At 42.9% G+C, this 21,869-nt stretch overlaps 1 protein-coding gene across 1 annotated transcript in view; it reads left to right on the top strand.

The window, feature by feature from the left end:
• The window catches only part of STAP1 (signal transducing adaptor family member 1), a 185,774-nt gene that overhangs the window by 117,571 nt on the left and 46,334 nt on the right, over positions 1-21,869 (top strand). The window contains exons 5-6 of the mRNA XM_075861585.1: positions 6,578-6,762; positions 8,725-8,859. Of these exons, the coding sequence (XP_075717700.1) occupies positions 6,578-6,762; positions 8,725-8,859 (320 nt within the window). The remainder of the gene's footprint in view (positions 1-6,577; positions 6,763-8,724; positions 8,860-21,869) is intronic.

Genomic DNA, 21,869 nt, shown 5'->3' with positions numbered 1-21,869 from the left:
CGTGCACTTGGACAGAGTGGGGGCCGCCGCCCAGTTGTGCCCCGTCGCCTGGGGCGGGTCGTTGCGGGTGGGCGGGGACGGGGCGGTGGGTAGATTGGGGCTCACTTTCCCTTCACCTCCTTCCTGCCATTACATAATTACAAGCCCTTACCTAGTCTACCATCTCTCCTACGCTGACGCTATCATGGACCCCCTTGAGACCCTGACCCAGCAGATGCAGGGCCTCTCCCTACAGGTCCAGGCCCTGGCCCAGAGGGTCAACCAGGGTGACGCTGCCTTAGTAGTACCCCTCACCTCACCTCTAGAACCCGACCTCAAGTTACCTGACCGGTTCTCAGGGGACCGTAAGACGTTTCTCTCCTTCCGGGAGAGTTGCAGACTGTATTTCCGCCTAAAACCCCACTCCTCAGGTTCCGAGAACCAGCGGGTGGGTATCATCATATCTCGACTCCAGGAAGGGCCCCAAGAGTGGGCCTTCTCCTTGGCTCCTGACGCCCCTGAACTTTCCTCTGTTGATCGTTTTTTCTCTGCCCTCGGACTCATTTACGACGAGACTGACAGGACTGCTTTAGCCGAGAGTCAGCTGGTGACCTTACGTCAGGGTAGGAGACCGGTTGAGGAATACTGTTCTGATTTTAGAAAGTGGTGCGTAGCTTCTCGGTGGAACGATCCGGCCCTAAGGTGCCAGTTTAGGTTAGGATTATCTGACGCCCTGAAGGATCTGCTGGTTAGCTACCCCTCTTCTGACTCCCTTGACCAGGTTATGGCCCTAGCAGTACGACTTGACCGACGTCTCAGGGAACGTCAGCTTGAACGCTTCAAGGTGCTCCCCTCTGACTTTTCTGCGATTCCCCCCGAGGTCCCGTCTCCTCGCCCCTCCACGGAGGACTCGGAGGTACCTATGCAACTCGGGGCCTCCATGTCCCCTCGACAGCGTAGGGAGTTTCGCAGAATGAATGGTCTCTGCTTCTACTGTGGGGACGACAAGCATCTACTGAACACCTGTCCCAGGCGCAAGAATAAGAAGCCGGAAAACTTCCGCGCCTAAGTGATCATCGGGGAGGTCACTTGGGCGCACAGGTATTTCCCGTTAATGTGAAACGCAATAAAATTTTGCTTCCCTTTCAGGTCTCGTTTGCTGGCCGGTCTGCCACGGGCAGTGCTTTCATGGATTCTGGCTCATCTGCTAATATCATGTCTGTGAATTTGCTATGTCTCTAAAGATGCCTTTTATTGATTTACCTTATCCTATCCCTGTAGTAGGTATCGACTCAACTCCCCTTGCTAATGGTTATTTTACTCAGCATACTCCTGTTTTTGAACTCCTGGTTGGCTCCATGCATTTGGAGCAGTGCTCTGTACTGGTGATGCAGGGATTATCGTCTGATCTGGTATTAGGTCTTCCCTGGTTGCAGTTGCATAATCCCACGTTTGATTGGAATACTGGGGATCTCACCAAATGGGGTAGTGAATGTCTTATGTCATGTCTTTCTGTTAACTCTATTTCTCCCCGGGAGGAGGTAAACACGCTTCCTGAGTTTGTTCAGGACTTCGCCGATGTGTTTTCTAAGGAGGCCTCCGAGGTGTTGCCTCCCCATAGAGATTACGATTGCGCCATCGATTTGGTGCCTGGTGCCAAGCTTCCTAAGGGTAGGATATTTAATCTTTCATGTCCTGAACGTGAAGCTATGAGGGTGTATATCCAAGAATGCCTGGCCAAGGGTTTCATTCGCCCCTCACTTCTCCTGTAGGTGCTGGCTTCTTCTTCGTGGGGAAGAAGGATGGTGGTCTTAGGCCGTGCATTGATTATCGTAACCTGAATAAGGTCACCGTAAGGAACCAGTACCCACTTCCTTTGATTCCGGATCTTTTCAATCAGGTTCAGGGAGCCCAATGGTTTTCTAAGTTCGATCTACGGGGGGCATATAACCTTATCCGCATCAAAGAGGGGGATGAGTGGAAAACTGCGTTCAACACACCCGAGGGTCATTTCGAATACCTGGTCATGCCCTTTGGGTTGTGTAATGCCCCTGCTGTCTTCCAGAATTTTATTAATGAAATCCTGAGAGATTACCTGGGTAATTTTCTTGTTGTGTACCTTGATGACATACTGGTGTTTCCAAGGACTGGTCCTCCCACGTGGAGCATGTCAGGAAGGTGCTCCAGGTCCTTCGGGAGAATAATCTGTTTGCTAAGACTGAAAAATGTGTCTTTGGGGTACAGGAGATACCATTTTTAGGGCAAATCCTCACTCCTCATGAATTCCGCATGGACCCTGCCAAGGTTCAGGCTGTGGCGGAATGGGTCCAACCTGCCTCCCTTAAGGCGTTACAGTGTTTTTTAGGGTTCGCCAACTATTACAGGAGATTTATTGCCAACTTCTCGGTCGTCGCTAAGCCTCTTACGGACCTTACTCGCAAGGGTGCTGATTTCCTCCATTGGCCCCCTGAGGCCGTCCAGGTCTTTGAGACCCTCAAGAAGTGCTTTATCTCGGCCCCCGTGCTGATTCAGCCCAACCAAGAGGAGCCATTTATTGTGGAGGTTGACGCATCCGAGGTGGGAGTGGGGGCCGTCTTGTCCCAGGGTACCAGCTCCCTCACCCATCTCCGCCCTTGTGCTTACTTCTCTAGGAAGTTTTCGCCCACGGAGAGTAACTATGATATTGGCAACCGCGAACTTCTAGCCATTAAATGGGCTTTTGAAGAGTGGCGGCACTTCCTGGAGGGGGCCAGACACCAGGTAACGGTCCTTACGGATCACAAGAATCTGGTTTTCCTAGAATCGGCCCGGAGGCTTAATCCTAGACAAGCTCGGTGGGCACTATTCTTTACCAGATTTAATTTCTTGGTTACCTATAGGGCTGGGTCCAAGAATATTAAGGCTGATGCTCTGTCACGTAGTTTCATGGCCAATCCTCCTTCCGAGAAGGATCCTGCTTGTATTTTACCCCCTGGTATAATCGTTTCTGCCACGGATTCTGATTTAGCTTCTGATATTGCGGCTGATCAGGGTGCAGCTCCCGGGAACGTCCCTGGGGACAAACTGTTTGTTCCCCTGCAATACCGGCTAAGGGTACTCAGGGAAAACCATGACTCCGCTCTATCTGGTCATCCTGGCATCTTGGGCACCAAACACCTCATTACCAGAAACTATTGGTGGCCTGGGTTGCCTAAAGACGTTAGGGCTTACGTCGCCGCTTGTGAGGTTTGCGCTAGGTCCAAAACCCCTAGGTCCCGACCTGCGGGCCTACTACGTTCCTTGCCCATTCCCCAGAGACCTTGGACCCATATCTCCATGGATTTTATCACCGATTTGCCTCCATCTCAGGGCAAGTCGGTGGTGTGGGTGGTAGTAGACCGCTTCAGCAAGATGTGCCACTTTGTGCCCCTTAAGAAGCTACCTAACGCCAAGACGTTAGCTTCTTTGTTTGTGAAACACATCCTGCGTCTCCATGGGGCCCCAGTCAATATCGTTTCTGACAGAGGGGTACAATTTGTTTCCTTATTTTGGAGAGCTTTTTGTAAAAAGTTGGAGATTGATCTGTCCTTCTCCTCCGCCTTCTATCCCGAAACTAATGGCCAAACGGAAAGGACTAACCAATCCCTGGAACAATATTTAAGGTGTTTCATCTCTGACTGTCAATTCGATTGGGTCTCATTCCTTCCCCTTGCTGAATTTTCCCTGAATAACCGGGTCAGTAACTCGTCAGGGGTCTCCCCGTTTTTCTGTAATTTCGGGTTTAACCCAAGGTTCTCCTCCGTTTCCCCTGGTTGTTCCAATAATCCTGAGGTAGAGGATGTTCATCGGGAACTGTGCACTGTCTGGGCCCAGGTTCAGAAGAACCTAGAGGCGTCCCAGAGCGCACAAAAGATTCAGGCGGATAGTAGACGTTCTGCTAACCCCCGGTTTGTCGTCGGGGATTTGGTCTGGTTGTCGTCCAGGAACTTGCACCTTAAGGTCCCGTCCAGGAAGTTTGCTCCCCGATTTATTGGACCTTATAAGATCATTGAAGTCCTCAACCCTGTATCCTTCCGTCTGGAGCTGCCCCCATCCTTTCGCATACATGACGTCTTCCATGCCTCCCTCCTTAAACGCTGCTCCCCGTCCTGGTCCCCCTCGAGGAAACCTCCTGTTCCCGTTCTCACCCCTGAGGGGGTGGAATTCGAGGTGGCCAAGATTATGGACAGTAGGATGGTCCAGGGCTCCCTCCAGTACCTGGTCCATTGGAGAGGATACGGGCCGGAGGAGAGGACTTGGGTACCTGCCCGTGATGTTCACGCTGGGGTATTGATCAGGAGGTTCCACCTTCTCTTCCCTACTAAACCGGGTCCTCTTAGTAAGGGTCCGGTGGCCCCTCATAAAAGGGGGAGTACTGTTAGGGATCTGCCAGGTACTACGTCTAGGTATACTCCTGGGATTAATCAATCCACACCTGAGGCCAGACCTGTTCGACTGACACCATCTCCCACCAACCAGGGTGGCAGGCTCAGGAGTGGGAGAGCCTATCGCGGCCTGGTCAGTCGGAGTTAGCTCCGCCCCCTGTCCTTTATTACCTGCCGTGTTCTCTTCCTCAGTGCTTGTAATTCTTCTGGATTCCTGGCCTCACTGCTGCTTGCTCCAGCCTGCTCCTGCCGTGCTTCTTCCTTGCTGCAGTTCCGCTTAACCTGCTTTGCTTTGCCCCTGGCTTGCTTCCTTCTCCGTGCTCACTTTGGTATACTCCACTTCATCCTGGTCCTGACTACTCATTCACCGCTCCGTTTCCTCGCAGCATTCCGTGGCTACTGCCCCTTCCCTTGCGTGTTCCCTGTTTGTTCTCCCGTGCACTTGGACAGCGTGGGGGCCGCCGCCCAGTTGTGCCCCGTCGCCTGGGGCGGGTCGTTGCGGGTGGGCGGGGACGGGGCGGTGGGTAGATTGGGGCTCACTTTCCCTTCACCTCCTTCCTGCCATTACACCTGGCAGTGAGAAAGTAGTGTGGGAATTGGTGCACCCACTGCTGGACAAGGGTTACTTTTACGTAGACATTTTCTATACCAGCACCCACTCTTTAGGTGCCTTTACCAGAAGTACTGCAGCATGCGGCACCACGCTCAAAAAACACGAGAGTCCTCCCTAAAACACTGATTGGGCAAACACTCAGAAATGACAAGTGGGGTCAAAATGCTGACTACTCCCCTAGATACATTTCATAAGGAGTGTAGTTTCCTAATTATAGGAATTATATGTGGCACCTCAGCACCTCTTCAAACATGAAATGGTGCCTCAAAAATGTTCTAATAAAAAGGAGGCCTCAAAATCCACAAGGTGCTCCTTAATTTCTGAGGCCTGTGATTGAGTCTAGTAACACACTAGGGCCACATGTGGGATATTTTTAAAAACTGCAGAATCAAGGTAATATTGAGTTGCGTTTCTCTGTTAACACCTGCTGTGTTACAGAACAAATGGATTCAAATTATATTTCTATTGGTCCCTCAAAGCCACTTCAGAACTGAATAACGAAAAAAAATAGGTTTTGGAAATGTGAAAAATTGCTGCTAAATTAAACGTACTAAATATTAAAAGGATGTTTCAAAAAATGATGCCAACAAAGTAGAAATATGGTAAATGTTAATTATTAACTAATTTGTGTGATATGACTATGTCTTACAGGCAGAGAAAATAAAATTTAAAAAAAATTCTAATTTTTCTCGATAAATTTTCAGAATTGCTTGCATAAGTAAAAGCATTTCTAAGTTATAACCATATAAACTGACATGTCTGATTTGAAAAAAGGGGCTCGAACAGAAAGGTCAAAACTGGCTGAGGTGGTAAGGGATTGATTCAGATCAGAAATACGGACGTGTGAATGAGCCCTTGCAGTGTAATGGTATTTTCAAATTGTTTTCTGTATTGTTTTAGATAGAGTATTTTGCGATATAGTGTTGCAATGAGAAAACATCCCATCCTCTTCTCACCCAATCCAGAATGCAAGTCATTTTCCAAATTTAGAATGAGTATAATTCATTATAACATTATTTTTATCCAAAAATATGAGTATACAATCTTGTGCTCAACTTGCATTTACTGGACAAGTAAAAGCTTCACAGAGTTTTCCCATAAGGTTCTCCAAAGGACATAATGCCACTCCCACGTTGCTATTGATAATGGCTAACCTTGTAACTTGTGTAGATTTAGGTGTTTCCTGAGCTTCACTATACTCCACCTTTCTGCTCAATCTAGAAGCATAGAAAGCTTCACATAATACAAAAACATTTTCTGTTAGCCCAAAACCTTTAAAAGTTTTCATTATACTCACAAAGGTACATGCATAAACTGCATATCTAAAATACACCAAGATACTTCTGCCCAACTCGAGTTTCACAAATTCCATTTTCTGCTGCGGCTCCACATTTCTTATTCATCAATTCCTTATTATAACCCTCTTGCATGGGTATTCTCATTATCCAATTAGTATACATAAAACATTGTGATTGATACTTCTATTTTATTCTGTTTTAATATTTTTACAAGGTTATCTACTCTTATCTACCTAGAAGTGTTTTCTCCTAGATTGACCTCTCTGTTTAATTTTTGCCTTTAGCTGTCGGTCCCAACTTCCTTGACTTTATTACCTGGACAAATAATTCAACTAAAAGAGGTTTTAGAAAAGGAATCCTCAAGAAGAGCATCAGAATCTTCTCAAGAAGCAATTCCTTCACCTTGCACACGTTCTCCAGGTTTTCCTTGCACGTATGAAGATGTAGGGAATGTAAATGCAATGCCTTTGTAAGTTTCGTTTTGTTTTTTTTTTTAAACCCACAAAAAGCTGTATTTACCCCTTCAATTAATGGGTGTATCTCTTCACTGCCTGCCAATACAAGTCTTTGGAGAGAGGAGGGGGATCAGGAGGAGGGAGCAGAGAGAGACACAGACACGCTGCCCTTACAAGTTTAAGGAGAGGGGAGCAGGAGCAGAGTGAGAAAGAAACAGACAGATGTCCTGCAGCTTTCTGGTTAGTGTTACTGTCTCCCCCCAGTGCTGGATTCCCAGCTACACTACTCATTTTTGCTGTATGATTTCCTCCATGATGCTGCAGCTTCTATACATGTGATAGATAGAGATAGGACAGCAGGATTCTTCTCTTCTATGTGTGCAGTGTTTAGAAGGCTCCACCCACTAATTCAGAGACAACTGAGAATTAGTGATAGTGCATACAGAGGTGAAAACTGAAAAAATAAAGAATACAAGTCATATAATGGTCAGAAATAATGTTGTTATTCATGTACACAGATATGACAGTTTATTCACAGAATAAAAGTTAGGTATGCTTTAAGGTTCCATTATCGAGGTAAAATAGTGGGCTACCATAACATTTGTATGATTTTAATATTTTTATATGGGAAAAAAGTTACAAGTGCAAAAAGTCTGTTGCAAAACATTGAGGTTGTGCACAACCAAATGCTGCCATGGAGCCCTAGCTAAAATGTGTTTTCCAACATTTTGAAAAACACGAGTTTGACATGCATATTACTAAAAATAACAAATTGTCACATCCTCACTATTCAGTTATCTCACAGCTCCCACGCGGACTGCTTTGTGGTCCTCTGCCAGTCTTTGTTTAATAGGCTGCAATGATCTGTAGTGACATCTCTGCTGTGGTGAGTGTTTGGCTGTCGTGGTCAAGTGTTGGGTACAACATACCATTGATGCGGTCTAGTAAAAAAATACTGGCAGAAGACCACTGAACTATTAGCATAGGAGCAGTGCTGAATTTATAAGGCGAGTATGTCCGAATGTATTATTTTAAGCAATATATAAGTTATATATACTAGGGTTATTTAAAATTTTGGAAAACCCTTTTAAAATAATTGATCACATGTTTAACAAGTTCTAAGTTAGTGCAAAAATGTCTCCTTATATTGTTCTCGGGGGAACGTGACTGCAGGAACTGAGGCCTTGTTTAGAAACAGTAAAAAAAAAAGAAAAAATGAATTACCTTAAGGCCCTTTTACACCGGCCAGTAAGCGACCGATGCAGCAAGCACCGATCAACGAAACATCGTTGATTGGCGCTTTGCTCCTGTCACACAGACCTATGGATGGAGACAAGCGGTCATTATTCCAATCGCTCATCGCCATCCATTATTATCCTGTCGGCAGCGCATCTCTCTGTTTACACAGGTAGATGTGCTGCCGACAACGATAAAATGTCACTTTTTTAAAACGATACGATCAGCAGATGATGGAGCGTTTGCTTGTTCATCTGCTGATCGTTACCCTGTTTACACAGGGCACTTATCGTCAACGAGTGTTATATGAACGCTCGTCTTCCCGATAATCGTCCTGCGTAAAATCCCCTTTAGTCCTATGGATTGTGCTTAGGTTCTGAATTAACATGAATCAAAAGTCAGGGGCACAGGAAGACCATGCTTAATCCAAAGGTCAGCAATGGACTTCTGTAATTCCTGCAGTAAACTCAATTAGGAACTGTCAATGGAAATGGCACTTCCTTATCCTTATCAGTTTCTATGATTATTCCATAATATATCACTGACAGTAATGTTTATAATGATTACAACAGAATGCCATGGCTGCTTGCTCATGAGTCGTGCTTTACCATAGACATTTTTATGATGATGAAACAGTGAACTTTTTTTTGCCTCTCATCTGGTATGATAAAAAAAAAAAATCTTTGTAGCTACACGTTTATTAACCTTTTTTTATTTTTTTCCCATTTCATTCTTTGAAGGTGCTTTTACACTGTATCTCGCCAACAAGCTGCTGAGATGCTTTTGAAGGATGAAAACTGTGGCAATTTAATCCTCAGGCCTGGTGCAGACTGCAAAAACTATGCTGTAACAATTCGCGAGCCCATGGAAAATAGGTAACACAGTAAGAACCCGTTCACATGTGTTACATAGTTACATAGTTACATAGTTAGTACGGCTGAAAAAAGACACATGTCCATCAAGTTCAACCAAGGGAAGGGAAAAGGGAAGGAAAAATTTCTACACATAGTATTTGACACAGATTTCTATGCGAATTCCTTGCTGAAATCCATGTCACATTTAGTGAAATCCGCATCACACGCAAGTAAATGGGGTTTCCACCTGTTGCTGAAAATTTCCATGCTAATTATTGTCCTATCACAGAAAAAAAATCAACTGCAGAAATAAGTATCCTACTTATTTCCACGGATAACACACAGAAAATCTGTATTATCGCCATTGAATGACAATTGGGCTAATCCTTGTGCAGATCTTCTGCACAGCCACAGCACATCCATAGAAGAAATGCCTCGGATTTCTGCCATGGATCATGCATTAATTCATGTCAGACTTGCAATGTGCAATAGTTTGCAGTTTTTATTAAGGGGTTACTGTACATAACAAGAGGTTAGTTAATGCTTGACAATATACTGTAAACTGCATTCACAGTTCTCGTATTCCATAATTTTTCACCAAAAACAGGAACTTTGCCTTCATCCCTGTCATGGTACCCACATTTTTCTATGTATATTATGTCTGATGGGAGAAGGGATCTCCAGAACATCAGCATGAAAACGCTGGCAAAAACCATACTGAGTTCTCACATGTAATCATACCTGCACAGTTGCATACAAACAATTTTAGTATGCCCTCGGTGACAACTGAAGATCTGAGAATGCACTAGGTGACAACTGAATCTTCTGGTATCACTGAATTGCCTTCAGGCTGCTTCCTGTAATGGATGTAAGGCCATTGCCAACCAATCATTTCTGCTTCTACCTGCAGTATCTGGAGTTGGGGGGGGGGGGGGGTATGTATGTCACAGGCTCATGTGCATAACCAGTTTGCAGCCCCTCCTGTGCTGTTTAAAAGGCCTTAGACCTGCGTCTCTGGTTCTCTAGCATCATGCTCATAGTTTGGAATAATCCATATAACTGAAGCCTCTAAAAGACGTGATCTGGCCACCGCTCCCTATGCTATGTCTAGGGAAATGTAGTTAGGAAAGCTACTAGCTACAGACAGATTACTACCATTAAAACAGAAGGACAGATACTGGACTATTCTCTGCTAAAAAGCAAGTTAGAGGTTGCATATTGGAAAATAGAAGGACACTATCAAAATGTGGGCTAAGTTCGGGGGTGGTGGGAGTGACTTCATATGTTTCTCTTTTTTCCTGACTAAGAACATTTATTACTTTTCCATGTGCCCTGTCACTTCATTCATATGTATGGGGCTGACAGAGACATCCGAGTGAAGCATTCCCAGCGATCATACATTTATCACCTATCCTGTGAATAGGCGGTAAATGTTCTTAGTGGGAAAACCCCTTTAAGCTCAACAAAATATTCTTCAAGAGAACAGGAATCATAAAAAAGAACCATATTATTATTAATACGTTTTTCCTATGAACTCCGATTCGATGAAATGAAAATCTTATGGAAGAACTAAAAGCGGAAGCCTCAGATTGGGGCGGTACTCCTATCCATATGAGGAAGCTTAATTGTTTTCAGGAACCTGTCTGAATGCCTCATGGTGTGTTAACGAGTATTTTTTTTAGCTCAAATATGTGTGTTCTTGTGTTTGACATATCATGAGGTCCTGTTGTAAAGACTGTAAAATCCTATTGTAAAGACTGTAGTAAAGACTGTAAAATCTAGGCCCATCCATGACCTTGCCTCACAGTTGCCCTCCCCCTATGCTGTTAATGTATTATTACTTTTTCACTGTAATTTAAAACTTCATATAAATAAAGAATATGTATTCTCCGTATTAGACGATAAGCCTAAGAGCATATCTGGTTGCCGGCCCACTGCTAGCGTAGTTGGAACTTGGATGACGTCTAGGAGAGAGAAGCAGAGTAGCAGAGAATAGCGTAAAGTTTGCCAGTCAGCAGGAACAGCGAATGACTGGGATCTTTATTTAGTTGGCACAGGCTAAGGGTGGATTTAGACGAGCGTGTGCGTTTTGCGCGTGCAAAAGGCACTTAACAGCTCCGTGTGTCATCATCATATGGTGCGTGGCTGAGTGATTTTCGCGCAGCCGCCATCATTATGACACTCTGTTTGTATGTTTGTAAACAGAAAAGCACGTGGTGCTTTTCTGTTTTCATTCATACTTTTTACTGCTGTTGCGCGAATCACGCGCGTCACGTGGAAGTGCTTCCGTGTGCTGCGCGTGATTTTCACGCACCCTTTGACTTCAATGGGTGCGTGATGCGCGCACAACGCACAACTATAGGACATGTCGTGCGTTTCACGCAACGGACATACGCAGCGTGAAAATCACGGACTGTCTGAACGGCCCCATAGACTAACATAGGTCCGTGCGAGGTACGTGAAAATCACACGCGTTGCACGGACGTATTACACGTTCGTGTAAATCCGCCCTAAACCTGTGATGTGTAGTCTAAGGAATCCCCCATTCTTCACCCTTAACGGAAGTCTATCAGCACTATTGCCCCCCCTCCCAAACAACTAACACCACATGATAGTTGAAGAGGATACATGCTTTTACATACCTATGTTGGCTATCATAGTCCAAGTAAAATTAAGAAAATGAAGTTTTAATCACTCACGTGCCATATGCTAATGAGTTGCCAAATGTCTGCCAGGAAGGGTAGTGTCCTGGTTTCTTGGCTGTAAAAACTCCCCAAACCCTCCCCTCTGCTCTTGAATGATGACTGCAACACTGAAGCGGTTCCCCTTTAAGATCCTGAGGATAGACATACAAGCCTCGCCAAACATGCAGAGGAGAGCAGTGGTGTCCCATTATCATGGTGATACCACGGCTCCGGACGGCTGATAGAATAATTTAAAAAACACATTTTGGAATACCTTATAACCTCGATCTCAAAATCTATCTACAGTATGGAGAGGGTTTTTTTGGTGGGGTCTGTAGAGATTAATTAGTTATTAAGATGCATTGGATTTACCTGGTCAAATATAATACCCTCAAACTAGTTAGAGGGGTCTAGGCATGGCAAGCAAACTGGCCATTCTTGCTCTATGTCATACTGCCAAAAAGGTCTATATAATGGCAATATCCTGGGACAACTCCTTGGCACATGCCCCCTTGGGCAGCATTCAAAACATCTCAGAAGCCTAGATAGAGGGGCCGCTGTGGATATAGTGTTTTTGGTCTTTGCAAAGGCATTTGACACTGTCTAATGCGTAAATTAAGACGTCTAATGGGTAAATTAAGGACTATAGATTTAGATAGTATAGCTTGTAATTGGATTGAGAATTGGCTCAAGAGAGTTGTGGTCAATGATTCCTAGTCTGAATGGTCCCCGGTTATAAGCAGTATACCCCAGGGTTCCGTGCTAGGACCACTATTATTCAACTTATTTATTAATGATATAGAGGATGGGATTAATAGCACTATTTCTATTTTTGCAGATGACACCAAGCTATGTAGTATTGTTCAGTCTATAGAAGATGTTCATAAATTGCAAGCTGATTTGGACACACTAATTGTTTGGGCGTCTACTTGGCAAATGATGTTTAATGTAGATAAATGTATAGTTATGCATCTGAGTACCGACAACCTGCATGTATCATATGTCCTAGGGGGAGCTACACTGGGGGAGTCACTTGTTGAGAAGGATCTGGGTGTACTTGTAGATCATAGACTAAATAACAGCATGCAATGTCAATTAGCTGCTTCTAAGGCCAGCAAGATATTGACGTGTATTAAAAGAGCCATGGACTCGCGGGACAGGGATATAATATTACCACTTTACAAAGTATTAGTGAGGCCTCATCTAGAATATGAAGTTAATTTCTGGGCTCCAGTTCATAGAAAGGATGCCCTGGAGTTGGAAAAAAATGCAAAGAAGAGCAACGAAGCTAATAAGGGGCATGGAGAATCTAAGTTATGAGGAAAGATTCAAATAATTAAACCTATTTAGCCTTGAAAAAGGATGACTAAGGATTAATTTATATAAATATATTAATGGCACATACAAAAAATATGGTGAAATCCTGTTCCATGTAAAACCCCCTTAAAAAACAAGGGGGCATTCCCTCCGTCTGGAGAAAAAAAGGTTCAATCTGCAGAGGCGACAAGCCTTCTTTACTGTGAGAACTGTAAATCTGTGGAATAGTCTACCGCAGGAGCTGGTCACAGTAGCTAGAGTAGATGGCTTTAAAAAAGGCACAGATAATTTCCTAGAATGAAAAAACATCATATCCTATGTCAATGTGTAGAAAATGTTCCCTTCCCTTTTCCCATCCCTTGGTTAAACTTGATGGACATGTGTCTTTTTTCAACCTAATATCTCACACTATTGTATATGAATTATCTAACAATTGCAGAAGTTACATTCAAAACATCAAACATATAATCTGTAACATTGTCAAATATTTCCGCTAATTTCTCTATATTATATGCTTCCTTTACTGTTAGGGTATGTGCACACACAAAATCAAAAACGTCTGAAAATACAGCTCCTCATTTTCAGAAATTTTTTATTCAAAGTCGGGTTTTTGCGGCATTTTTAACAGCCATTTTTCGAGCTGATTTTCTATAGAGTCTATGAAAAACGGCTCCAAAAACGGCTGAGGAAGTGACATGCACATGTTTTGAAAAACGGCCGCGTAAAAACCGCCCGTCGGAACAGAACACCAGTTTTCCCATTGAAATCGATGGGCAGATGTTTGGAGGCGTTCTGCTTTCTATTTTTTAGCTGTTTTTCGGGACGTTTACAGCCCGAAAAACGGCCGAAAATATCCCGTGTGAACATACCCTTAAGGCTGGGTTCACACAACCATGTTACGTCCGTAATATACGGAACGTATTTCGGCCGTAAGACCGGGACTGAACACACTGCAGGGGGCCGGGCTCCTAGCATCATAGTGATGTACGATGCTAGGAGACCCTGCCTCGCTGCAGGTCAACTGTCCCGTACTGTAATCATGATTACAGTACGGGACAGTAGTTCCACGCAGAGGCAGGGACTCCTAGCGTCGTACATCACTATGATGCTAGGAGCCCGGCCCCCTGCAGTGTGTTCGGTCCGGGTCTTCCGGCCGAAATACATTCCGTATATTACGGACGTAACATGGTCATGTGAACCCAGCCTAAACCTACTAATCTTTGCAATAATCCAAACTTCTCCTGTTCCAATTTTTCTTAGGGTATGTTCACACGGCCTATTTTCAGACGTAATTCGGGCGTTTTATGCCTCGAATTACGCCTGAAAACACGGCTCCATTATGCCTACAAACATCTGCCCATTGCTTTCAATGGGTTTTACGATGTTCTGTTCCCACGAGGTGTCATTTTACGCGTCACTGTCAAAAGACGCCCACGTCAAAGAAGTGCATGTAACTTCTTGGGCCGTTTTTGGAGCCGTTTTTCATTGACTCTATTGAAAAACATCTCCAATAACGTCCGTAAAATACGCAGCGAAAAACGCGAGTAGTTACAAAAACGTCTGAAAATCAGGAGCTGTTTTCAGGTGAAAAAAACCCCTGTAATTACAGACGTATTTTGCTACTGCGTGTGAACATACCCTTACTCTGATTTGTATTACCTGGGAAGGCCTCTCAAGGTCTCTTCTCTTTGTAGGAAGCGGGTATGATAAGGTTGGCACCAGTCTGCCAGGACTGTTCTGTAGGGAAATCAAACAGTGCTAACAGAATTTAGCAGCAACAGCTATAAAACCTGGGACATACCAATTACATCTTACCAAATCGATCCTTGTAGTCTTGGAGGCATATGTGAGGCCACATATCATCAATGCAAGTGCCATCAAGAGTGCCTTGGATGCTACCAGTTTACCTTCCTTTTTCCGTCCACATTCCATTAGAATCTGATTTTCATGCCTTCTGCTCCCAATAGGACACTTCCTGTGGAGAAATCGCATAATCATTAATTAATCTTAATTAATTAATCTTAACCTCTTCCCGACATTTGACGTATACATACGCCAAAGTCGGGTAGGGGAAGTATGGAGCGGGCTCACGGAGTGAACCCGCTCCATACGATTCCGGTGTCGGCTGTATATTACAGCCGACACTTCAGGTTAACGAGCAGGATCTCGCTCGAGCGCGATCCCGCTCGTTTAACTCGTTAAATGCTGCAGTCAATAGCGACCGCAGCATTTAAATCGTTAGAAGAAGGGGGGTGACCCCCTCTAACAGCTCATCACGCCCCCTGCAACGCATTCGCAGGGGGGGCGATGGTTGCTATGGCTGCCTGGGGGCCTAATGAAGTCCCCCAAGTCCCTCCAACAGGGCTTAATAGATGCCTGTCAGAATCACGATATACTGCAATACATTAGTATTGCAGTATATCGTGCAAGCAATCTAACGATCGCTGGTTGAAGTCCCCTAGGGGGACTAATAAAAAAAGTAAAAATGAGTAAAAAAATATATATATTAAACGTTTTAAAAAAAAACCTTTTCCCATTTTCCCCCTAAGGCATAGTAAAAAAATAAATAAAAAAACATAATTGGTATCGCCACGTCCGTAAAAGTCTGAACTTTTACAATATATCATTATTTAACCTGCATGGTGAACGCCGTAAAATAAAAAAATTGTAAACGCCAGAATCTCTATTTTTTGGTCACCTAATCTCCCACAAAAAATGAAATATAAAGTGATCAAACCGTCGCATGTACACCAAAATGGTATTATTAAAAACTACAGCTTATCCCGCAAAAAATAAGCCCTCATACCACTTAATCGACGGAAAAATAAAAAAGTTATGGCTTTCGGAATTTGGCGATACAAAATAAATTTGCCTTTTTACACTTAGGTTTTTACTTGTGAAAATAGTCAAATATAGAAAAAAACTATATGTATTTGGTATCGCCGTAATCGTATTGAACCACAGAATAAAGTTAACATGTTGTTTTAATTGCACAGTAAATTCCGTAAAAACGGCTCGCAAAAAACCATGGAGGAATTGCTGTTTTTTTCATTTTTTACCACACAAATAATTTTTTCTCGATTCCTAGTACATTATATGACAAAATAAATGGTGCTATGAAAAACTTCAACTTGTCCTGCAAAAATAAAGCCCTCATAGTACTATATCGACGGAAAAATAAAGACGTTATGGCTTTTGGAAGGTGGGGAGGAAAAAACGAAAATGAAAATCTGAAAAAGGGCTGCGGCGGGAAGGGGTTAATTAGATAATTCTTGCCAGGTCTGTCATCTCTTACGCTCTCAATTGGCTTACCCGATGATCCAACAATGTTCCTGCTACCAATGGGCCCATAATCGTGGGTGATGCCAAAAGCGTACCTAGAGTACAAGCCTCAGCGAGCACCTCCAAGCTCCAATTCTTGAGATGAACAACGAGTGGTTTCTGGATAATTTAAACCGATATTGCATATAGATAGACTATTTCAAAAGGGTGTAGTTGTATTTTTCCACATTCATCTGATAATCCAGATCACTTGTAAATCTCACCCCCATCAGGTCCTCTAAATACCTAATTAATAAAAAAAACAAACTAAAATTATTTTTTACTAAAATTAATAATATTCAGGTAATTTTCACCTCCTTCCCATCTAAATCTGTAAAGACTCATTTGTGAGTGACGTCACCTAGGCCTCCTGTGCAGACTTGCTGGAGGTGGGTGGTCTGTTACGCAATACTTCATATTGGGTGGTGACTACAGCACAGCATACCCAGTGCCATATTTACCATTCTGGAAGTATCTGGAACCATCTACAAAGAAAAAAACTCAAAAATCTGGGTTACTCTCTTACACATTTAATCTAGATTACTCATTGGAGTCTCATACACATGTAAACCTCCCAGAATTAACCCCTTCCCGCACCTTGACGTAACTGCACGTCAAGGTGAGCAGTAACTTTGCGCACTTTGACGTGCAGTTATGTCTGTACTTTGACAGTTAACCGCCGTGCGGCACTACACCGCAGCGCCGGTTAACTGTGCAAGTTGTCTGCCCTGCATTCCCTGTTGCTGTTTAGCGGCCCATCGCTGCTGATTTCGGCAGTTACCCCTTTGATGCGGTGGTCGATTGCGATCGCCGCATTTAAGGAGTTTAGTGGAGATCAGCAGCCCCCACGTGAAATCACGGGGGGCTGGCGATGGTACCCATGGCAACCGGATGCCAGACAATGGCTTCCGGGCTGCCATGTACAGAAGCCTTTGAGGACCAGCCGGAGGCTTGTCCTCCTAGGCTTCCTGTCAGAGTGACTGTCACGTCACAATGACAGTTAGAACACATTACACTACGTAGGTAGTGTAATGTATTCTAGCAGCGATCAGAGCTGCAAGTCTAAATGTCCCCTAGTGGGACAAGTAAAAAAAGATAATAAAAATGTTTTATAAAAGTTTAAAAATAAAAGTTATGTTACATAAACAAGTACTGCTTTTTTCCCCCTATAATAAGTCTTTTATTATAAGAAAAAAATGAACACGTTAAAAAAGTACACATATTTGGTATCACTGCGTTCGTTACGACCCCAACTATAAAACTGTAATGTTATTTTTCCCGCATGGGGAACACTGCAAAAAAAATAAGTAAAAAACCATGCCAGAATCACTATTTTTTTGGTCACCACCCCTCCCAAAATTTACAATAAAAAGTGATCAAAAAGTCGCATGCCAAAATAGTACCAATAAAAACTAAAACCGGTCCCGCAAAAAACAAGCCCTTAGACCGCTTTTTTGACTGAAAAATAAAAAAGTTACGGCTCTCAGAATATGGTGACACAAAAAAATAAATCATTTTATAAAAAAGTGATTTTATCACGCAAACGCTGCAAAACGTAAAAAAACCTATATACATATGGTATCGCAGTAATCGTATCGACCCACAGAATAAAGTAAAATTGTCATTTATAGCGCAGGGTGAACGCCGTAAAAAAAAAGAATAGAAACCTTATCAGAATTACTTGTTTTTGGTCAAAACATTTAATAAAAAGTGATAAAAAAAACGCATGTACCCCAGAATAGTACCAATGTAAACTACAGATTGTCTCGCAGCAAATGGGCTTTTGAAATTTTCTTGAAAATATGAGAAATTGCTGCTAAAGTTCTAAGCCTTGTAACGTCCTAGAAAAAAAAAGAATGTTCAAAAAACGATGAAAACATAAAGTAAACATATGGGATATATGAAATAGTAACTATTTTGTGTGGTATTACTGTCTGTCTTACAAACAGATAGATTTCATTTTAGAAAAATGCAAATTTCTGCAAATTTTCTCAAAATTTTGGTGTTTTCAACACATAAATATTACATTTATCGACCAAATTTTTTTACTAACAAAGTACAATATGTCACGACAAAACAATCTCAAAATCACTTGGATAGGTAAAAGCATTCCCAAGTTATTACTACATAAGGTAACACATGTCAGATTTCAGAAAATCGGCTTCGCCCTCACGACCAAAACAGACTCAGTCCTGAAGGGGTTAAATTCATTAATTCGAAACAAAACAAAATACAAAACAAAACAAAATTGTACCTGATCACTCTCATCACTACTCCCTCCTTTTTGGACTCTGCAGAAGTAATGTAGAAGGGTTCAAAACTACATAGCTCAACATAATAAGGTTGGACACTCTATCTGGGGGTACTAGTTTGGCCCCCTGTAATACGCAATAACCCAGAACAAAAGTGACCTTCTCCTACCAAAACTACATTTTATATTTTTAGATAACTTGCAACCATTTACTTTTAAAACATCATACATTTTCAAAAATAACATTTACGCAGTACTATACCACTTGCCTACATGTGTAAAAACAAAAATAACAATTGTAATTCTTTATCCAATAAAACAGAAAATAATATATCTGCTAATATTAATTACTGCAAACCAATAAACTGTGTGTGGACGTGGGGAACAGTAGGGGTACATACATTTTCTAGACCCCGTGTCTCACAATATCTGTATTTTAATTCATTTGAATTAAAGAGAACCTTTCACCTCCCCATACATGTGCAGCATGTAATGGGCAGGGCTGAACACACCCTGGGGCACTATAAAAACAATTCTACCCTCCTCGATTATTTAAATATCGGTGCCGTTATATTTGGCCCCCGATATTTAAATAACCCCCTGAACTGGCAATGGGGCTTGTACTGGCAAGGGGGCATGTTACTATGGCTGTGACACTGTCCAATAAGGTACGGACAGTATTACAGCAAGAGCGAGGATAGAGGAGAGAGTCTATCCTCGCTCTTGCTGTAACACTGTCCGTATCTGATTGGACAGTGTCACAGCCATAGTAACACGCCCCCTTGCCAGTACACGCCCCATTGCCAGTTCAGGGGGTTATTTAAATATCGCACGCCAAATACGGCACCGATATCTAAATAACGGAGGAGGGTAGAATTTTTTTTTAAAGTGCCCCAGGGTTTGTGCAGCCCTGCCCATTACATGCTGCACTCAGCTGCACATGTATGGGGAGGTGAAAGGTTCTCTCTAACTTCAAAACATTATATCTTATCGGATCATAACACATGAATATGCAGCGTAGCGCCACACATTACAGCAGTCCATATTTTGTAACCTTTATCTTCTATACAAACAAATTCAGCTTGCTGTAATATTTTACTCACTCTGTACTTACGGACAACAGCGCATCCGCACAGATAAGAAACATTCCTTTACGCAGAGGTAAGAAACTGATTACATTTATAACTCAAATTATTTAACCCCATACAGAAAACACTAAACATTTTTACACAGTACTGCTATTAAAAGCAAGAGCATGCAATATAGACCTAAAAAGCAACGCTATATTGTGGCCACATCAGACTGCACACATGTTACATCGCACAGCCCCCCTCCCCATCACAATCTACATTAGTCATCATCATCATCATCATCATCATCATCAATTCCTTAAAGGGAATGTGTTGCCAGCAAAACATGTTTTTTTTTTTTTAGTTAAACAATTAGTGTGTAGGTGATTAAACATTGTTCTAATTTTTTTTATTTTTTTCACGAGTCAGGAAATATTATAAATTGGATTCAATTTATAATATTTCCCAGCACTGGTCACTAGATGGAGCAATTCCCAAAATTGCAGCATTGCATGTGGTAAAGCAACCACATTGCTTTATGCTGCAAAATTGGGAAAAAATCCCTCGCTCTAGTGAGCTCTCAGAATCCCCCCCTCCTTTATCCTGGCTAGTGCCGGGAGAAACGAGGGGTTTGAACGGTCTAACCTCCTACACTGTGTGTCGCCATTTTTTGAGCTAACACACAGTGTAGAAGGTTTACATACACTAGTGAAACACGAACATACATAGAAATCACTTACCTGCTCCAGTCGCCGCCGCTCTCTCCGGTCCGTCCGCTGCCGCTGCTCCATGTGCACAAGTCCGGAAGCCGCGACCGGAAGTAGTAATCTTACTGCCCGGCCGCGACTTCCGGTCCACAGGAAAATGGCGCCGGACGGCGCGCATTTCAAATCGGACTGTGTGGGAGCGGCGCATGCGCCGTTCCCACACACACGGCGTACACCATAGTGGATGGAACGGGCCCCGTTCGCAGTCCCTATGGGACTGGAGCTGCCGTATTCCATGTCTGTATGTGTCGTTAATCGACACATACAGAAATGGAAAAAAAAATGGCAGCCCCCATAGGTAAGAAAAAGTGTAAAAATAGAAAAAAGTAACACACAAACACACAAATAAATATAAACGTTTTTAATAAAACCCTAACATAAAACTGATATAAAAAAAAAAATGTTGGTGACACTGTTCCTTTAACATGCATCACTCTGGATTCATTTTCTGTCTCTGTCTATTCACAAACAACCATTTATTAACATCCACACAGCCTACATTTTTGAACAATCAATTTATTTGATCACATATATCTCATCCTCCCCACTCAACTATTCACTCTGTGGGTTATAGTCTGGGGGTTTGCTACGTATGTTGGTGATGATTTCTTTTAATGGCCTTGGGTGTGCGCCAATACCAATGTCCTTCACTGTAATTTCCGTAGGTAGTTATACTACTACTACACTCTATATGCTGCATTATCAAATGAGTGCTAGAAATCAGTCTGTACTGATTCCTATCTCATGCCTGCCTGACAATTCATATAACTGGTGGTTTTTAAGGACCCTTACACATAATATTACAAGCTGGCAGTGTGCCAGAAGCATATCCATGGTTATTGAACACAGCGTTCAAAGTTTTCCCTATTGCACTGGGTAATGGTACATACACACTTCTCACATACACTTTCATATATACAGTGAAGGAAATAAGTATTTGATCCCTTGCTGATTTTGTAAGTTTGCCCACTGTCAAAGACATGAACAGTCTAGAATTTTTAGGCTAGGTTAATTTTACCAGTGAGAGATAGATTATATTAAAAAAAAATAAAAAAAATCACATTGTCAAAATTATATATATTTATTTGCATTGTGCACAGAGAAATAAGTATTTGATCCCTTTGGCAAACAAGACTTAATACTTGGTGGCAAAACCCTTGTTGGCAAGCACAGCAGTCAGACGTTTTTTGTAGTTGATGATGAGGTTTGCACACATGTTAGATGGAATTTTGGCCCACTCCTCTTTGCAGATCATCTGTAAATCATTAAGATTTCGAGGCTGTCGCTTGGCAACTCGGATCTTCAGCTCCCTCCATAAGTTTTCGATGGGATTAAGGTCTGGAGACTGGCTAGGCCACTCCATGACCTTAATGTGCTTCTTTTTGAGCCACTCCTTTGTTGCCTTGGCTGTGTGTTTCGGGTAATTGTCGTGCTGGAAGACCCAGCCATTTTTAATGTCCTGGTGGAGGGAAGGAGGGTGTCACTCAGGATTTGACGGTACATGGCTCCATCCATTCTCCCATTGATGCGGTGAAGTAGTCCTCTGCCCTTAGCAGAGAAACACCCCCAAAACATAATGTTTCCACCTCCATGCTTGACAGTGGGGACGGTGTTCTTTGGA

The sequence above is a fragment of the Rhinoderma darwinii genome, chromosome 1, assembly GCF_050947455.1.
Source record: "Rhinoderma darwinii isolate aRhiDar2 chromosome 1, aRhiDar2.hap1, whole genome shotgun sequence".
NCBI classification, from domain to species: Eukaryota; Metazoa; Chordata; class Amphibia; order Anura; family Rhinodermatidae; genus Rhinoderma; species Rhinoderma darwinii.
This window is presented reverse-complemented; position numbering and strand designations above follow the sequence as displayed.